Source organism: Odocoileus virginianus, chromosome 8 (assembly GCF_023699985.2).
Source record: "Odocoileus virginianus isolate 20LAN1187 ecotype Illinois chromosome 8, Ovbor_1.2, whole genome shotgun sequence".
NCBI lineage: Eukaryota > Metazoa > Chordata > Mammalia > Artiodactyla > Cervidae > Odocoileus > Odocoileus virginianus.
Window position 1 is genome coordinate 37,960,901 of NC_069681.1, and position 15,285 is coordinate 37,976,185.

General features: G+C 40.2%; 1 protein-coding gene across 1 annotated transcript in view; it reads left to right on the plus strand.

The window, feature by feature from the left end:
* The window catches only part of LOC110127198 (ATP-binding cassette sub-family C member 4-like), a 173,325-nt gene that overhangs the window by 113,345 nt on the left and 44,695 nt on the right, over positions 1–15,285 (plus strand). Inside the window, 1 exon segment of the mRNA XM_070471119.1 lies at positions 12,544–12,699. Within this exon segment, the coding sequence (XP_070327220.1) occupies positions 12,544–12,699 (156 nt within the window).

Sequence of the window (15,285 nt, forward strand, 5' to 3'; positions counted from 1 at the left end):
CTGCCATCCGCCTGCCCTCCCACTCACAGACTACTTCTTTCTTTAGCACAGATCTGATCCTTACTGGGCTGGGTGAGCTGCTGCTGGAACCATAGTGCAGCCCTAAGTCCACTCCAGCAGGGGCTCTTCAGAGAAGAGCCCAGAATCATGACTATGTCCTGGGTGAGGAACCAGAGCCCCCCATGGAGGTAGGGCCTAGAGACTCATTCAAAGGCAAAAGCAAATCAAAGGGAGCAGAAGAAGATCCTCATGAGAGACTGAAGAGAAGTTTTTGATCTGGACCTGCCAGCATCCATGTTTGCTGGTGATGTTCCTTTCACACTCCAGCTTGGGGCCCTCATTTGGGACCAGGGCAAAGTCCTGAAGAAGAGACTAAACCAGAACAGACAAGGTGGTAGGAAGCTCTTTCCCACCTACCTCTCCAGCCTCAAGTCCTCACACTCACACACCCTCTGCACCCAGGTCATGTGTAGATTCTCCCAAAGCATCACATCCTCCCTGTTGCCAGTGTGCACAAGCCACCTTCTACCTCAGAGACCCTTCCCTTCTGTCATCTGGCTTGTGGAAGTCTCCTCATTTTCATGGTCAACTCTAAAACATCTGCCTCTTCAATCACCTCTATACTTCCACAGCACTTACATATTCTTTTAAGATAGGGCTAATGGTATGCATAAGTATACCTATGGATTAATAATACCTATAGCTGATTCATCTTGATGTTTGGCAGAAACCAACACAATATTTTAAAGCAATTGTCCTTCAGTGAAAAATTAAAAAAAAAAAAATAGGGCTAATGGTACACCTGTGTTCTTGTAGCCAAAAGTTAGAAGCAACCCTAGTGTCCATGATGAAAGTGACAGATGAATGGATAAGCAAATGTGGTATATACTTACAATGAAATATTTTTCAGCCTTAAGAAAATTCTGACCTTGGATGAGCCCTGTGGACCTCATGACACGTGAAATAACCCAGACACAATACTGTATGATTCTATTTATATGGGGTTCCTAAAGTAGTCAAATTCGTAAAGATAGGAAGTAGAATGGTGGTTTCAGGGACTGAGGGAAGGGAATGGAGAGTTATTTTTTAATGGGTACAGAATTTCAGTTTTAAAAGGGAAAATACATTCTGGGGGTTGGCTGCACATCAATGTGAATATACTTAACATTATAATCACTTAAAAATACTTAAATTGGTAAATTTTCTATTACAAATATTTTACCATAATTAAAATAAAATATAGCAATTGTAATATGCTTTGTGATTTGGGGTCTGTATCTCACAGAACCCTGCAGCCTCTTAGGACCAGGAAACATCTTATTTTCAAGTTTATTCCTCTGACAGTGGCATTCTTCGGGGCACAGAGACGGTGCTGAGGACTGCTAGTTTTGAGGGTGAGTGAGTAACATACAGGTGTGAGCATCAGTGACCAAAATACACACACAAGACAACTCCATAAACGACCAATTACCTAGTGTATTAAGTTTCTAAATAACCACTCTTTAAAACCCTCTCTGCCACATACCTACCTAGTGGAGTATAGCAATAATTTAATGAATGGTACCCTTGTGATAGAAATATATATTCAACCTAATGCCCAAATGAGACACAGGGAACAGCTTTAGTGAGTCACAGGGCAAAAACTCACTCCTAAGTATTACCAGTTTCATTGCAAGAAGGTAAGGACTGCTGCTGAGTTAACATTAAGCACAGCTGCTGATGCAGTCTTGTCCCTGAGAGCACTGTAGGGATTATTTGCTTAACTTACTGCACCATGTTCATCAAATTTTCCATTGTCAACATAATTTCATTAATTTGAATGCCCTAAATTTCCCCAAAGCTATAAAATGTGAATTATCTAAGAAACATCATAGTACAATTTAGGAACATAACAGATTTGTATTCTTCCATCTTAAGACCCTCAAATCATAGGATTACCTGCAATTCTAAAATGTTTGAGAGAAAATTGAATTTGGAGACTGAATTAATAAATGTAATAACTTGACTTTGATTTGGGTCTTGATCTACTCACAATCTCACTGTTAGCTTCATTTCTGTTTGGAGATTGTACCTGGGCAGCGTGTTCACAAGTGATTTCACTCCACCTATGTGCATCCTAGGTTCCCCCTCCTGCTCACCTGTCCCAGCCCCTGTCACTCCTGGATACCCCTTTGGTGTTGGATTTAACTGAGAGAGGCTGCTGGGGTAGGGGAGGGGAGGTGGGTATGAGCCCACCCAATAGAAGTGGGGCTTTATTCTCTTTCCCTCATTTTCTTCTGCTATCCTGATTCATGGAAGTTAAGAGTCAATGGGAAAAATTGATAGGTACTATGTTGGTACCTAATTTTCAGAAGAAATAGCAAGTAAAAATAAAAACCCCAAATGAAATAAACAGTAACCCAGGCTTCCTGGGCAGCTTCTGAACACAGGTTCCAATTTTAAATTAGATGATTTTTGGTTGATTTGCTCATTTTAGAAAGTAACTGGGCCATTATAAAGCATTTTCCAGCTCTTGAAAATTTTGTTTTATTTCTTGCTCAGAGCTGTAACTTGGATAATACATTTTATACAAATGCTTACTAGATGTATATACTTGCTATAATGTGCAAAAATATTAGTTTCCTGTATTTCCTCCATTTCTACATAATATTCTCTCAGCAACCCCTCTCCTCGCTCCCAGATTGTCCCACTTCCCCTGCCAGCTTCCTAATTCCTTGTGACTCAGACTGTGATGTCAGGGCCAGCAGCACCTGCATCTCCTGGAGCTTCTTAGAAATTTAGAGTCTCAGGTTCACCCAGACCTCTTGACTCAGCATCGCATTTGAACAGGACCTCCCAGTAAAGTCCTTTCTCTCCCAGAAGCAATTTTTGATGACTGATAACCTATGATTCCCAAGAAACACCTTTTTCTTTTTAAAAAACTTTTTATTTTGTGTTGGGGTATAGCCGATTAACAAACAATGTTGTGATAGTTTCCGGTGAACCTTGAAGGGACTCAGCCGTACATATACATGTGTCCTTTCTCCCCCAAACTCCCCTCCCATCGAGGCTGCTGCACAACATTGAGCAGAGCTCCCTGTGCCACACAGTAGGTCCTTGTTGGTTATCCATTTTAAATACAGCAGTGTGTACATGTCCATCCCAAGCTCTAACTATCTCTTCTCCCTATCATTCTCCCCAGCAACTATAAGCTCATTCTTGAAGTCTGTGACTCTCTTTTGTAAGTAAGTTTATTTGTATCATTTCTTTTTAGATTTCACATATAAGAAATTTCATCCAATATCTCTCCTTCACTGTCTGACTTATTTCACTCATTATGACACTCTCTGGGTCCATCCATGATGCTGCAAGTGGCATTATTTCATTATTTTTAATGGCTGAGATATATTCCATTGTATATATGTTCCACAGCTTCTTTATCCATTCCTCTGTCAGTGGACATTTAGATTGCTTCCATGTTTTGGCTGCTCTAAATAGTGCTGCAATGGGCATTGGGGTATAAGTATCTTTTTGGATAAAGTTTTTCTCTGGATAAATGCCCATGAATGGCATTGCAGGGTCATAAAATAGCTCTATTTTTAGTTTTCTAAGAACCCTCCATACTGTTCTCCATAGTGGCTGTACCAATTTGTATTTCCACCAACAGTGTAGGAGGATTCCCTTCCCTCCACACCCTCTCCAGTATTTATTGTTCATGGATTTTTTGATGATAGCCATTCTGACTGGTGTCACGTGATGTCTCATTGTAGTTTTGATCTGCATTTCTCTAGTAATTAGTGATGTTAGGCATCTTTTCATGTGCCTATTGACCATCTCTGTGTCTTCATTGGAGAAATTTCTATATAGGTTTTCTGCCCATTTTTTGAGTGGATTGTTTGTTTTGATGCTGTTAAGCATCCTCAGCTTTTTGAAAATTTTGGGGCTAATCCCTTATTGGTCACATAGTTTTCAAATATTTTCTCTTGATCTGTGGATTATCTTTTCATTTTGTTTATTATTTCCTCTTGAGAAATCTGTATGCAGGTCAGGAAGCAACAGTTAGAACTGGACATGGAACAACAGTCTGGTTCCAAATACGAAAAGGGATACATCAAGGCTGTATATTGTCACCCTGCTTATTTAACTTATATGCAGAGTACATCATGAGAAATGCTGGGCTGGAGGAAGCACAAGCTGGAATCAAGATTTCTGGGAGAAATATCAATAACCTCAGATATGCAGATGACACCACCCTTATGGCAGAAAGTGAAGAACTAAAGAGCCTCTTGATGAAAGTAAAAGAGAAGAGTGAAAAAGTTGGCTTAAAGCTCAACATTCAGAAAACTAAGATCATGGCATCTTGTCCCATCACTTCATGGCAGATAGATTGGGAAAGGGTGGAAACAATGACTGACTTTATTTTTTGGGGCTCCAAAATCACTGCAGATGGTGACTGCAGCCATGAAATTAAAAGACGCTTATTCCTTGGAAGGAAAGTTATGACCAACCTAGACAGTATATTAAAAAGCAGAGACATTATTTTACCAACAAACGTCCACCTAGTCAAGGCTATGGTTTTTCCAGTGGTCATGTATGATGTGAGAGTTGGACTGTAAAGAAAGCTGAGCATCGAAGAATTGATGCTTTTGAACTGGTGGTGTTGGAGAAGACTCTTGAGAGTCCCTTGGACTGCAAGAAGATCCAACCAGTCCATCCTAAAGGAGATCAGTCCTGGATATTCATTGGAAGGACTGATATTGAAGCTGAAACTCTAGTATTTTGGCCACCTGATGCAAAGAGCTGACTCATTGGAAAAGACCCTGTTGCTGGGAAGGATTGAGGGCAGGAGAAGGGGATGACAGACAATGAGATGGTTGGATGGCATCATCAGCTCGATGGACATGGGTTTGGGTGAACTCCGGGAGTTGGTGATGGACAGGGAGGCTGGCATGCTGTGATTCTTGGGGTCACAAAAAGTCGGACATGACTGAGTGACTGAACTGAACTGAACTTGCTATGCAAAAGGTTTTGAGTTTAATTGGTGGTGGTTGGTGGTTTACTCTTGTGACCCCATGGACTGTAGGCTGCTGGCTCCTCTGTCCATGGGATTCTCCAGGCAAGAATACTGAAATGGGTTGTCATTTCCTTCTCCAGGGGATCTCCCCAGCCCAGGGATCAAACCCAGGTCTCCTGCATTGCAGGCAGCTTCTTTTTTTTTTGAACAATGATTTTTTTTTTATTTTTTTATTTTTTATTTTTTTTTCCATTTATTTTTATTAGTTGGAGGCTAATTACTTTACATCATTACAGTAGTTTTTGTCATACATTGAAATGAATTAGCCATGGACTTACATGTATTCCCCATCCCGGTCCCCCCTCCCACCTCCCTGTCCACCCGATCCCTCTGGGTCTTCCCAGTGCACCCGGCCCGAGCACTTTAGAGAACAGCATTGAAACATGTATATTATCTAGGGTGAAACAGATCACCAGCCCAGGTTGGGTGCATGAGACAAGTGCAGGCAGATTCTTTACCCACTGAGTTGTTTAAGTAGGTCCTGTTTATTTATTTTTATTTTTATTTCCATTATTCTGGGATACATATCAGAAAAGATATGGCAATGATTTATGTCAGAGGGTGTTCTGCCTATATTTTCCTCTAGAAATTTTATAGTATCCAGTTTCACATTTAGGTCTTTAATCCATTTTGAGCTTATTTTTGTGTATGGAGTCAAAGGTAGATCTAATTTCATTTTTTTAATGTGTAACTTTCCAGTTTTCCCAGCACCATTTGTTTAAGAGACTGTCTTTCCAAGAAACATCCTTTGACAGTTTGAAATTAGGTTCATGAATCTCCCATGAATCTCTAGTATCTGAGCATGAGGCTCTGGAAAGTTCTGTGCCACTTACCCTACAGATTTATATACTTTCATATTCTACAAACTGTGCCTTTATATCATAATTTAATTCTGTGAGATTCTACTTCATTTATTTGCATCTTTAAATGGAGTTTGTCTCCATCACAGGCAGTTTTCATCCTGCTCCTGCCTTTGCCACACCAGCCTCCTGCAGGGACTGGGGGGATTTCTTCCAGGCTCAGCCCTGCCTGGATCTGGAGTCAGAGACAGACCATGGCAGCAGTGTATGTGGGCCCTTTCACCACCTGATGGGATACAAAGTGAGTCCTGCTGCCCTAAGCAGGGCATAAGGTCTCTTCATGTGCCCCACTTAACTGCAGGTTTCTCTTCCAGTCCAGCTGTAGGTGTTGGTTTTTCCTGCTGACAGCCAGCCCACCTGACCTCAGGTATCCTCTTTCCTCAGAGGTGTCAGCCCCCTTGTTCCACCTAACATGTTATACGTACCTGTACTGAAATCATGTTTTAACTGTTTAGCAATAGGACCTATACGTAAAGCCAGTTGTTATAAGTGCAACTACACCTCTCCGCATGTTCTCTGTCTAGACAGAGACCTAATAAGGTGTCAGGTCATCCAGGTAATAAGGAGGCCATCAGCAGATGGAAAAGAGGCTGACACATGGGTTTATGTCCCATGCTGCTACTTATGGGCTCTGTTATTTCAGGCAGACTAATTCATCTTATAAGCCTCAATCTTTTCTTTTCCTTAATGGAAATGATAGGACCTAACCTCTAGGGTAGTTATACAACCTAAACAAGATAAGACATGTAAAACAGAGTGGAGACCAGTGCACAGTAGATGCTTAGAGAAAGAAAACTGTCATTTTTGTAAAGTGCAAAATGACCTTGTATGGGTGTGTGCTCAGTTGCACCTGACTCCCTGCAGTCCCATGGACTGTAGCCCTCTAGGTTCCTCTGTCCATGGAATTTTCCAGGCAAGAATACTAGAGTGGGTTGCCATTTCCTATCTGAAGGGATCTTCTCAACCCAGAGATTAAATTTGCATCTCTTGTGTCTGCTGCATTGGCAGGCAGATTCTTTACCACCAGAGCCACCTTAGACACTAACAAAGTGTAAATTCTTGTCTGTCTCTGAAAATGAGAGGTTAGAATTTTGCAATTGTACTTATAGGAACCATTGTACCATAGGGACTATCTGACATGTCTGTCTCTCTGTCCAGCTTATATATGGTAAAAGATTTTCCCATAAATTTCTCTAGCCTTAGTTAAAAATCTCAGCTTTCTACAGAAACCTCTTTTGTGTAGGACTTCACAGGTAATACAGGTAGTACCAAGGCAAATCCAGCTTAGATCCTACTATTAACACATTCCTGGTGGCTCAGTGGTAGAGAATTCTCCTGCAGTTCAGGAGACACGGCTTAATCTGTGTGTTGGGAAGATCCCCTGGAGAAGGAAATGGCAACCCACTCCAGTATTTTGGCCTGGGAAATCCTATGGACAGAGAAGTTTGGCAGGCTAAAGTCCATGGGGTTGCAAAAGAATCGAACACAGCTGGGACACTAAACAACAATTTAACACATCCAGTTCCATTGAAGAAATAAGAAAACGGCTATATTAGCTTTGTAAGAGAGGAGGTGGTCAGAATTTTTATGGAAGTTTTAAAAATGATAACATAACATCTGTTACGGTTGAGAGATCCTTTGGATCACCGAAAAAAGCAAGACAGTTACAGAAAAGCATCTACTTCTGCTTTTTTGACCATGCCAAATCCTTTGACTGCATGGATCACAGCAAACTGGAAAATTCTTAAAGAGAAGGGAATACTAGACCACCTTAACTGCCTCCTGAGAAATCTGTATGCAGGTCAAGAAGCAACAGTTAGGACTGGACATGGAACAACAGTTTGGTTCCAAATTGGGAAAGGAGTATGTCAAGGCTGTATATTGTCACCCTGCTTATTTAACTTATATGCAGAGTACATCATGAGAAACACTGGGCTGGAAGAAGCATAAGCTGAAATCAAGATTGCTGAGAGAAATATCAATAACCTCAGATATGCAGATGACACCACCCTTATGGCAGAAAGCAAAGAAGAACTAAAGAGCCTCTTGATGAAAGTGAAAGAGGAGAGGGAAAAAGTTGGCTTAAAGCTCAACACTCAGAAAACTAAGATCATGGCATCCGGTTCCATCTCTTCATGACAAATTGATGGAGAAACAATGGAAGCAGTGAGAGACTTTATTTATTTATTGGCTCTAAAATCACTGCAGATGGTGACTTCAGCCATGAAATTAAAAGATACTTACTCCTTGGAAGGAAAGTCATCACCAACCTAGACAGTATATTAAAAAGCAGAGACACTACTTTTCCAACAAAGGTCTGTCTAGTCAAAGCTCTGGTTTTTCCATTAGTCATGTATGGATGTGAGAGTTGGACTGTAAAGAAAGCTGAGCATCGAAGAATTGATGATTTTGAACTGTGGTGATGGAGAAGACTCTTGAGAGTCCCTTGGACTGCAAGGATATCCAATCAGTCCACCCTAAAGGAAATCAGTCCTGAATATTCATTGGAAGGGCTGATTTTGAAGCTGAAACTCCAATACTTTGGCCACCTGATGCTAAGAACTGACCCTTTGGAAAAGATCCTGATGCTGGGAAAGTTTGAAGGCAGGAGAAGAAGGGGGTGACAGAGGATGAGATGGTTGGATGGCATCACTGACTCGATGGACATGAGTTTGAGTAAGCTCCAGGAGTTGGTGATGGACAGGGAAGCCTGGCGTGCTACAGTCCATAGGGTCACAAAGAGTTGGACATGACTGAGCAACTGAACTGAGGGTTGCAAAAAAGTCACGAGGGGACAGGGAGAACATTTCTGAGGAATTAGCTGTGAGAGACAGACTTAGTGATGTATGATTAAGGTTTCAGCAGATGGAAATACTCATGAAAGGCATTCCAGGAGTTAGGACCAGCATAAACAAAAGGATGATGCCTTGATCCAGTGAATGAAGAGGCACCTGCAAAGCATCCAGGGAATAGAACAACCGGGTGTGTAACACACATTTTCATGTTCAACCCTCACTACTAGCTAGTAACCCCAAAGAAGTTGACTTGTGGAGATGAAGATTAGAGAACTAAGTGGGGATAATTTTGTAGAAGAGATGTCCTGGGTTGGAGTGATGGGCACAGAGCCAGCCTTTGGGAGTTTAATCTGAGCAGTGAGGGCACGTGAATAAGAGTAGGCAGATGAGGCAGGCAGGGAGCCTGTAGTTGTTGTGCCTCCAGCAAGACATCCTGGGGAAGTGTTTCCACTTTTTGGAAACAAGTTGAAGTGGATTAAAACAAAGCTATAGTACCCAGGTTTGTGAATGTGGAGAAAAACAGGTGGGAGTAGAAAATGGTATCACATTTCTGGAAGGTAGGTTGGCAGTACTTAAAGCTTCCTCTGAAAATGTTCATATCTGATTTTCAGCAATTCTACATCTGAGAATTTATCTTATGAAACTAATTAAGGTATTTTCAAAGATTTAGCTTCTATTTAACACAGAATTTTTTATGATAGCAAAATATTAGACTGCCTAAATATCCACCACTAGGGAGTTTGTTGAATAAATAATCAGTATACTGTAATAGTCTGGGGTTCTAGTGGTAAAGAACCCACCTGCCAATGCAGGAGGTTTGGTCCCTGGGTCGAGAAGATCCCCTGGAGGAGGGCATGGCAACCCACTCCAGTATTCTTGCCTGGAGAATCCCCAAGGACAGAGGAGCCTGGTAGTCTATGGGGTTGCAAAGAGTAGGACATGACTGAGCACACATAGCACATACTGTAAAAATATGTAACCACTAAAATAAGTATTTTTATGAAATACTAAATGAAAACAGATTACAACAGTATGTTAATATTAGTCTCATATTGTTTAAATATATGAATTTGGATCTTTAAGAATTCACAGGGCTACATCAACATCTTAAGAATGGTTTTGCCAGAGTGCTGGGGTGATGGCTAATATTCATTTGCTTTTCAAATTCACCTGTATCAATTATGATTAAGGGAAGTATTTGTTTTACTTTGTTCTTTTAGAAGGTAATACAGCCTGGCATTCAGATGCTAAATGTGGCCATTAAAATAATGGTTTGAGTTATGAAATAGAGTAGTCTTCCGAGCTTGGCATCATGCTGCACTCAGGGCAGGCTGTAAGTAAGGGTTGTGAGCCTAAGAGAGTAATGAGAGTAAAGTGGGGAAGTCAGAAGAAAGGGTTGTTTTACATTGGGCATTGAGTGTTGATCATGTTGGGTTTCATGTATGAAGAGAGATCCATGTGCAAGTGTCTAATAAGTTGGTGTGTCATCAGAGACCAGCCTTGGCCTGCTTGGGAAAACAGGATGGGCAGTAACAAAGCAGCTAAAATAAGACAGTCTCCAGGTGTCTTTGGTTTTAGTAATATAAACTTTCTGATATTGGTGGCACTCTCCATGGGCAATTGGTTAAACACATTGGTGACCTGGGAAGGATTTTTAGACTGTAGTTTTGATGACTGAACTGTAGAAACAGCCAGAACTGAGTTTTCTTTGAGCTGCTTTTTTCTTACTCTTCTCATTTGGAGTTCACAGTCCTCTGGTTGTGAGCACCCTGTGAGAAGGTTCCTTGTCGTATCTCAGCCAATTGCACAAAGTCTACAAATGTTCCCATTTGCACAGATGGGTCAATTTCAGCAGAGCTGATTTCGTGGGGACATATGCATATTCTAACATAATTTTTCACATGTGTTGTGGCGAGTGTTGATGTACACATGAAAACACCCAGAAATACAGGCATACCTTGCTTTATTGTACTTCACAGATAGTGTTTTTTTGTTTTTTTAAACAAGTTAAACATTTGTGGCAACCCTGCATCAAGGTAGTCCATCAGCACCATTTTCCATCAGCATCTGCTCACTTTGTGTCTCTGTGTCACATTTTAGTAATTCTTGCAGTCTTTCACACTTTTTCATTATTGTATTTGTTGTGATAATCTGTGATCAGTGTTCCTTAGGCTTAGGTGATGGTTAGCATTTTTATAGCAGTGAAGTACTTGAAAATTAAGGACTGTACATTGTTTTTCAGACATAATGCTATCATACACTTAGTAGACTACAGTATAGTGCAAAAGTAACTTTAATATGCACAGAAAAAAAATTCATATGACTTGCTTTATTTTGTGATAATCACATTATTGTAATGATCTGGGACCAAATCTGCAATATCTTTGAGGCCTGTCTGTACACAGAACCCATGAGTTGTGTGTATGTGTATCTCTACACACACACACATACACACACACACAAGGACTTGCCTAAATGTAGAGAATGGTCCATCTATATCATATAAATTATGGTTTAACATAAGGTACAAAATGGCCACAAAGATAATTTAAATTAGCTAAAGCTGCTTTTCTTACATTTAGTTTCAATAAAGATAAATTATTTTTTGAAATGCCAAGGTTGGTTTTACAGACAGATTCTAAGCTTAGGAAATATTCAAATAGAAAACATGAAAAGTTCCATGTATGAGCATTCTTATTACAGTGTTCAGAAAGATTTAGTTCTTCTCTGTTTAAAGCCATGAGTTTTAAAATTTTACTGAATTAATTTATAAATGGTTGAAAGCATGTCTTATTCTCCTCATTGATTACAAATTCCTAAATAGAGATGAATTTATCTCTTGGGCAAACTCATTGGTTATAAAAGGCAGTTTCTGCATACACTGTTTGAATGTGCACAGTGAAAAGCCAGTTCTTACAGTATTATTTTATTCCTGATCAGCATTTTACCTATATTGCATGATGTTTTAATTGTAGTTCATGCACTTAATTTGTCTCTGCTTTGGTTTTAATGACTAGACTGACATTTCACATGTATTTTTCCAAAGTGCAATTGTTAAGTATTAATTTGCTTATAAAATGCCTTTGAAGTGCTGAGAAGAAAGGTCCCATATAAATAGCAAATGTCGTTCAATTCATTATGTGTATTTTGTCTACAGGCCTCTGTCTATTAAGATACTGAGAACTGCATTTTATAATTTTAAGATGTTTCCTTTCAAGATAGAATATAATCAAAATATTTAACATAAGTGATTTAATTTCTCTACCAAAGAATAATTCCTCTTAAATAACAGATCCCTGAGAAAGTGATTATTTGTTTGTTTGGTTGTTTTTTTCATAAAATATAACGCTTCTGACTTGACCTGTTGACATCTCTGTAAATTTACCCACATAATTCTCAAGGTCAAAATATAAAGACAGTAGGAATAAAGATAATTTAAGCTGACTTCTTATGGATCACTTAGGAGACTTCTGGCTTTTCATTGCCAGTAGATTGATACTGTTATTTTTAACTTTCCTTAGGACTGGGGGTGGGGAGGGAGTCTCAACCTGGGGTCAGTTGTCAAATGTCTGACATTTTTGGTTGCTACAATGTGGGAGTGCCTCTGGTATCTAGTGCATAGAGCTCATGGCTACTGCTAAACATCCTACAATTCACAGCACAGCCCCTCGGCCTGCAACAATGAATCTTCTGACCCATAATATTAGCAGGGCCATGATTTAGAAACGTATAGACTGCTGTTTATATACAACTTTAAAAATTCATCTTCAATATCCAGGGTTTCTCCCAGGTTTGTTGCGTATTAAATCTTAATCCCTCCTGGGTCTCTTTACAGGTTGGCATTGTGGGAAGAACAGGAGCTGGAAAAAGTTCCCTCATAGCTGCCCTTTTTAGATTGTCAGAACCAGAAGGTAGAATTTGGATTGATGAGATCTTGACAACTAGCATGGGACTTCATGATTTAAGAAAGAAAATGTCAGTTGTATCTCAGGTATGTAACTCATAGCATTCTCACTAGTTCTTTTTATAAGGCACCTAAGTTTAATTGTTTTTAATTTGATTGGGTTTTTTGAATTGCATGAAAGTGTTGGTCTTTTTTTGGCCCAATAGAGCATATTTTGAACAGCAGATATTTTCAACAGATATTTTCATGAGATACCAGATTTCATTTGTTCTTGTTTGTTTGTTTTGTGTGTGTGTGCGATTTAGTAATTTACTCATATTTCTGGACTCAGACTTCCTCAGGTGCTGCAATTTATCCATTGATAACCACAATTCTTTTTTTTTGAATTTTTTTTTTATTAGTTGGAGGCTAATTACTTTACAGTATTGTAGTGGTTTTTGTCATACATTGACATGAATCAGCCATGGATTTACATGTGTTCCCCATCCCGATCCCCCCTCCCACCTCCCTCTCTACCCGATCCCTCTGGGTCTTCCCAGTACCCAGGCCCTTGCACTTGTCTCATGCATCCAACCTGGGCTGGTGATCTGTTTCACCCTAGATAATGTACACGTTTCAATGCTGTTCTCTTGAAACATCCCACCCTCGCCTTCTCCCACAGAGTCCAAAAGTCTGTTCTTTACATCTGTGTCTCTTTTTCTGTTTTGCATATAGGTGATAACCACAATTCTGAGAACAAAAGGATCAATGGCTTGTTTAGCGCTAGAGAGGTTCCTAAAGGGAAACACGGATTTTAAGTGTCTTACAGTTAGAGTTTTGCAAAGCTACCTTTTCAAAGGTGATTATCTCCCTGGAGAAGCTTCTGTGAAACTTCAGGGTTTTGAGAATTACAGGGTGTATAGATGCTTTGCGGAGAGCTTTTAGAATTCAGCCATTAGTAAATGATTTTAATCAGGCAGACAGTACAAAATAGTGGGAAAAAACACAGGACATAGAATTCCATGTCTGTGCACCACAGTTTTCTCTCCCTTACAGTTAACAGTTATCAACAGTTAACAGTATCAACATCTCAAGCTGTTGTGAGTACTAAAAATAAGTCATTGCATGTGGGGTGCTTCTATTAGACCCAATATGTAGTTGCTGTAATTGTGGAGCATTGAATTGACCAACTCCTCCTGAGCTCTGATTCTGTTTTCTTTTGTTCTGCTTCTTAAAGAAGTATGATTTGGGACTTCCCTGGAGGTTCAGTGGTTAAGACTTGGTGTTTCTACTGCAGGGTGCACCGGTTTGATCCCTGCTTGAGGAATTAAGACCCCAGATGCTATGAGGTACAGTTCAGTTCACTCAGTCATGTCCAACTCTTTGTGGCACCATGGACCACAGCCCACCAGGCCTCCCTGTCCATCACCAACACCTGGAGTTTACTCAAACTCATCTCCACTGAGTCAGTGATGCCATCCAGCCATCTCATCCTCTGTCGTCCCCTTCTCCTCCTGCCTTCAGTCTTTCCCAGCATCAGGGTTTTTTCAAGTGAGTGAGCTCTTTGCATCAGGTGGCCAAAGTATTGGAGTTTCAGCTTCAACATCAGTCCTTCCAATGAATATCCAGGACTGATCTCCTTTAGGATGGACTGGTTGGATCTTCTTGCAGTCCAAGAGACTCTCAAGAGTCTTCTCCAACACCACCAGTTCAAAAGCATCAATTCTTCGATGCTCAGCTTTCTTTACAGTCCAACTCTCACACCATACATGACCACTGGAAAAACCATAGCCTTGACTAGATGGACGTTTGTTGGCAAAGTAATGTCTCTGCTTTTTAATATACTGTCTAGGTTGGTGATAACTTTCCTTCCAAGGAGTAAGTGTCTTTTAATTTCATGGCTGAAATCACCATCTGAAGTAATTTTGGAGCAAAAAAAAAAAAAAAAGTCAGTCACTATTTCCCCATCTATCTGCCATGAAGTGATGGGACAAGATGCCATGATCTTAGTTTTCTAAATGTTGAGTTTTAAGCCAACTTTTTAACTCTCCTCTTTTACTTTCATCAAGAGGTTCTTTAGTTCTTCTTCACTTTCTACCATAAGGGTGATGTCATCTGCATATCTGAAGTTACTGATATTTCTCCCGGCAATCTTGATTCCAGCTTGTGCTTCCTCCAGCCCAGTGTTTCTCATGATGTACTCTGCATATAAGTTAAATAAGCAGGGTGACAATATACAGCCTTGACGTACTCCTTTTCCTATTTGGAACCAGACTGTTGTTCCATGTCCAGTTCTAACTGTTGTTTCCTGACCTGTAGGCAGGTTTCTCAAGAGGCAGGTCAGGTGGTCTGGTAGTCCCATCTCTTTCAGAATTTCCCACAGTTTATTGTGATCCACACAGTCAAAGGCTTTTGTGTAGTCAATAAAGCAGAAATAGATGTTTTCCTGGAACTCTCTTGCTTTTTTGATGAGCCAGCAGATGTTGGCAATTTGATCTCTGGTTTCTCTGCCTTTCCTAAAACCAGCTTGAACATCTGGAAGTTCACTGTTCACATGTTGCTGAAGCCTGGCTTGGAGAATTTTGAGCATTCCTTTACTAGCGTGTGAGATGAGTGCAACAGTGCAGTAATTTGAACATTCTTTGGCATTGCCTTTCTTTGTGATTGGAATGAAAACTGACCTTTCCCAGTCCT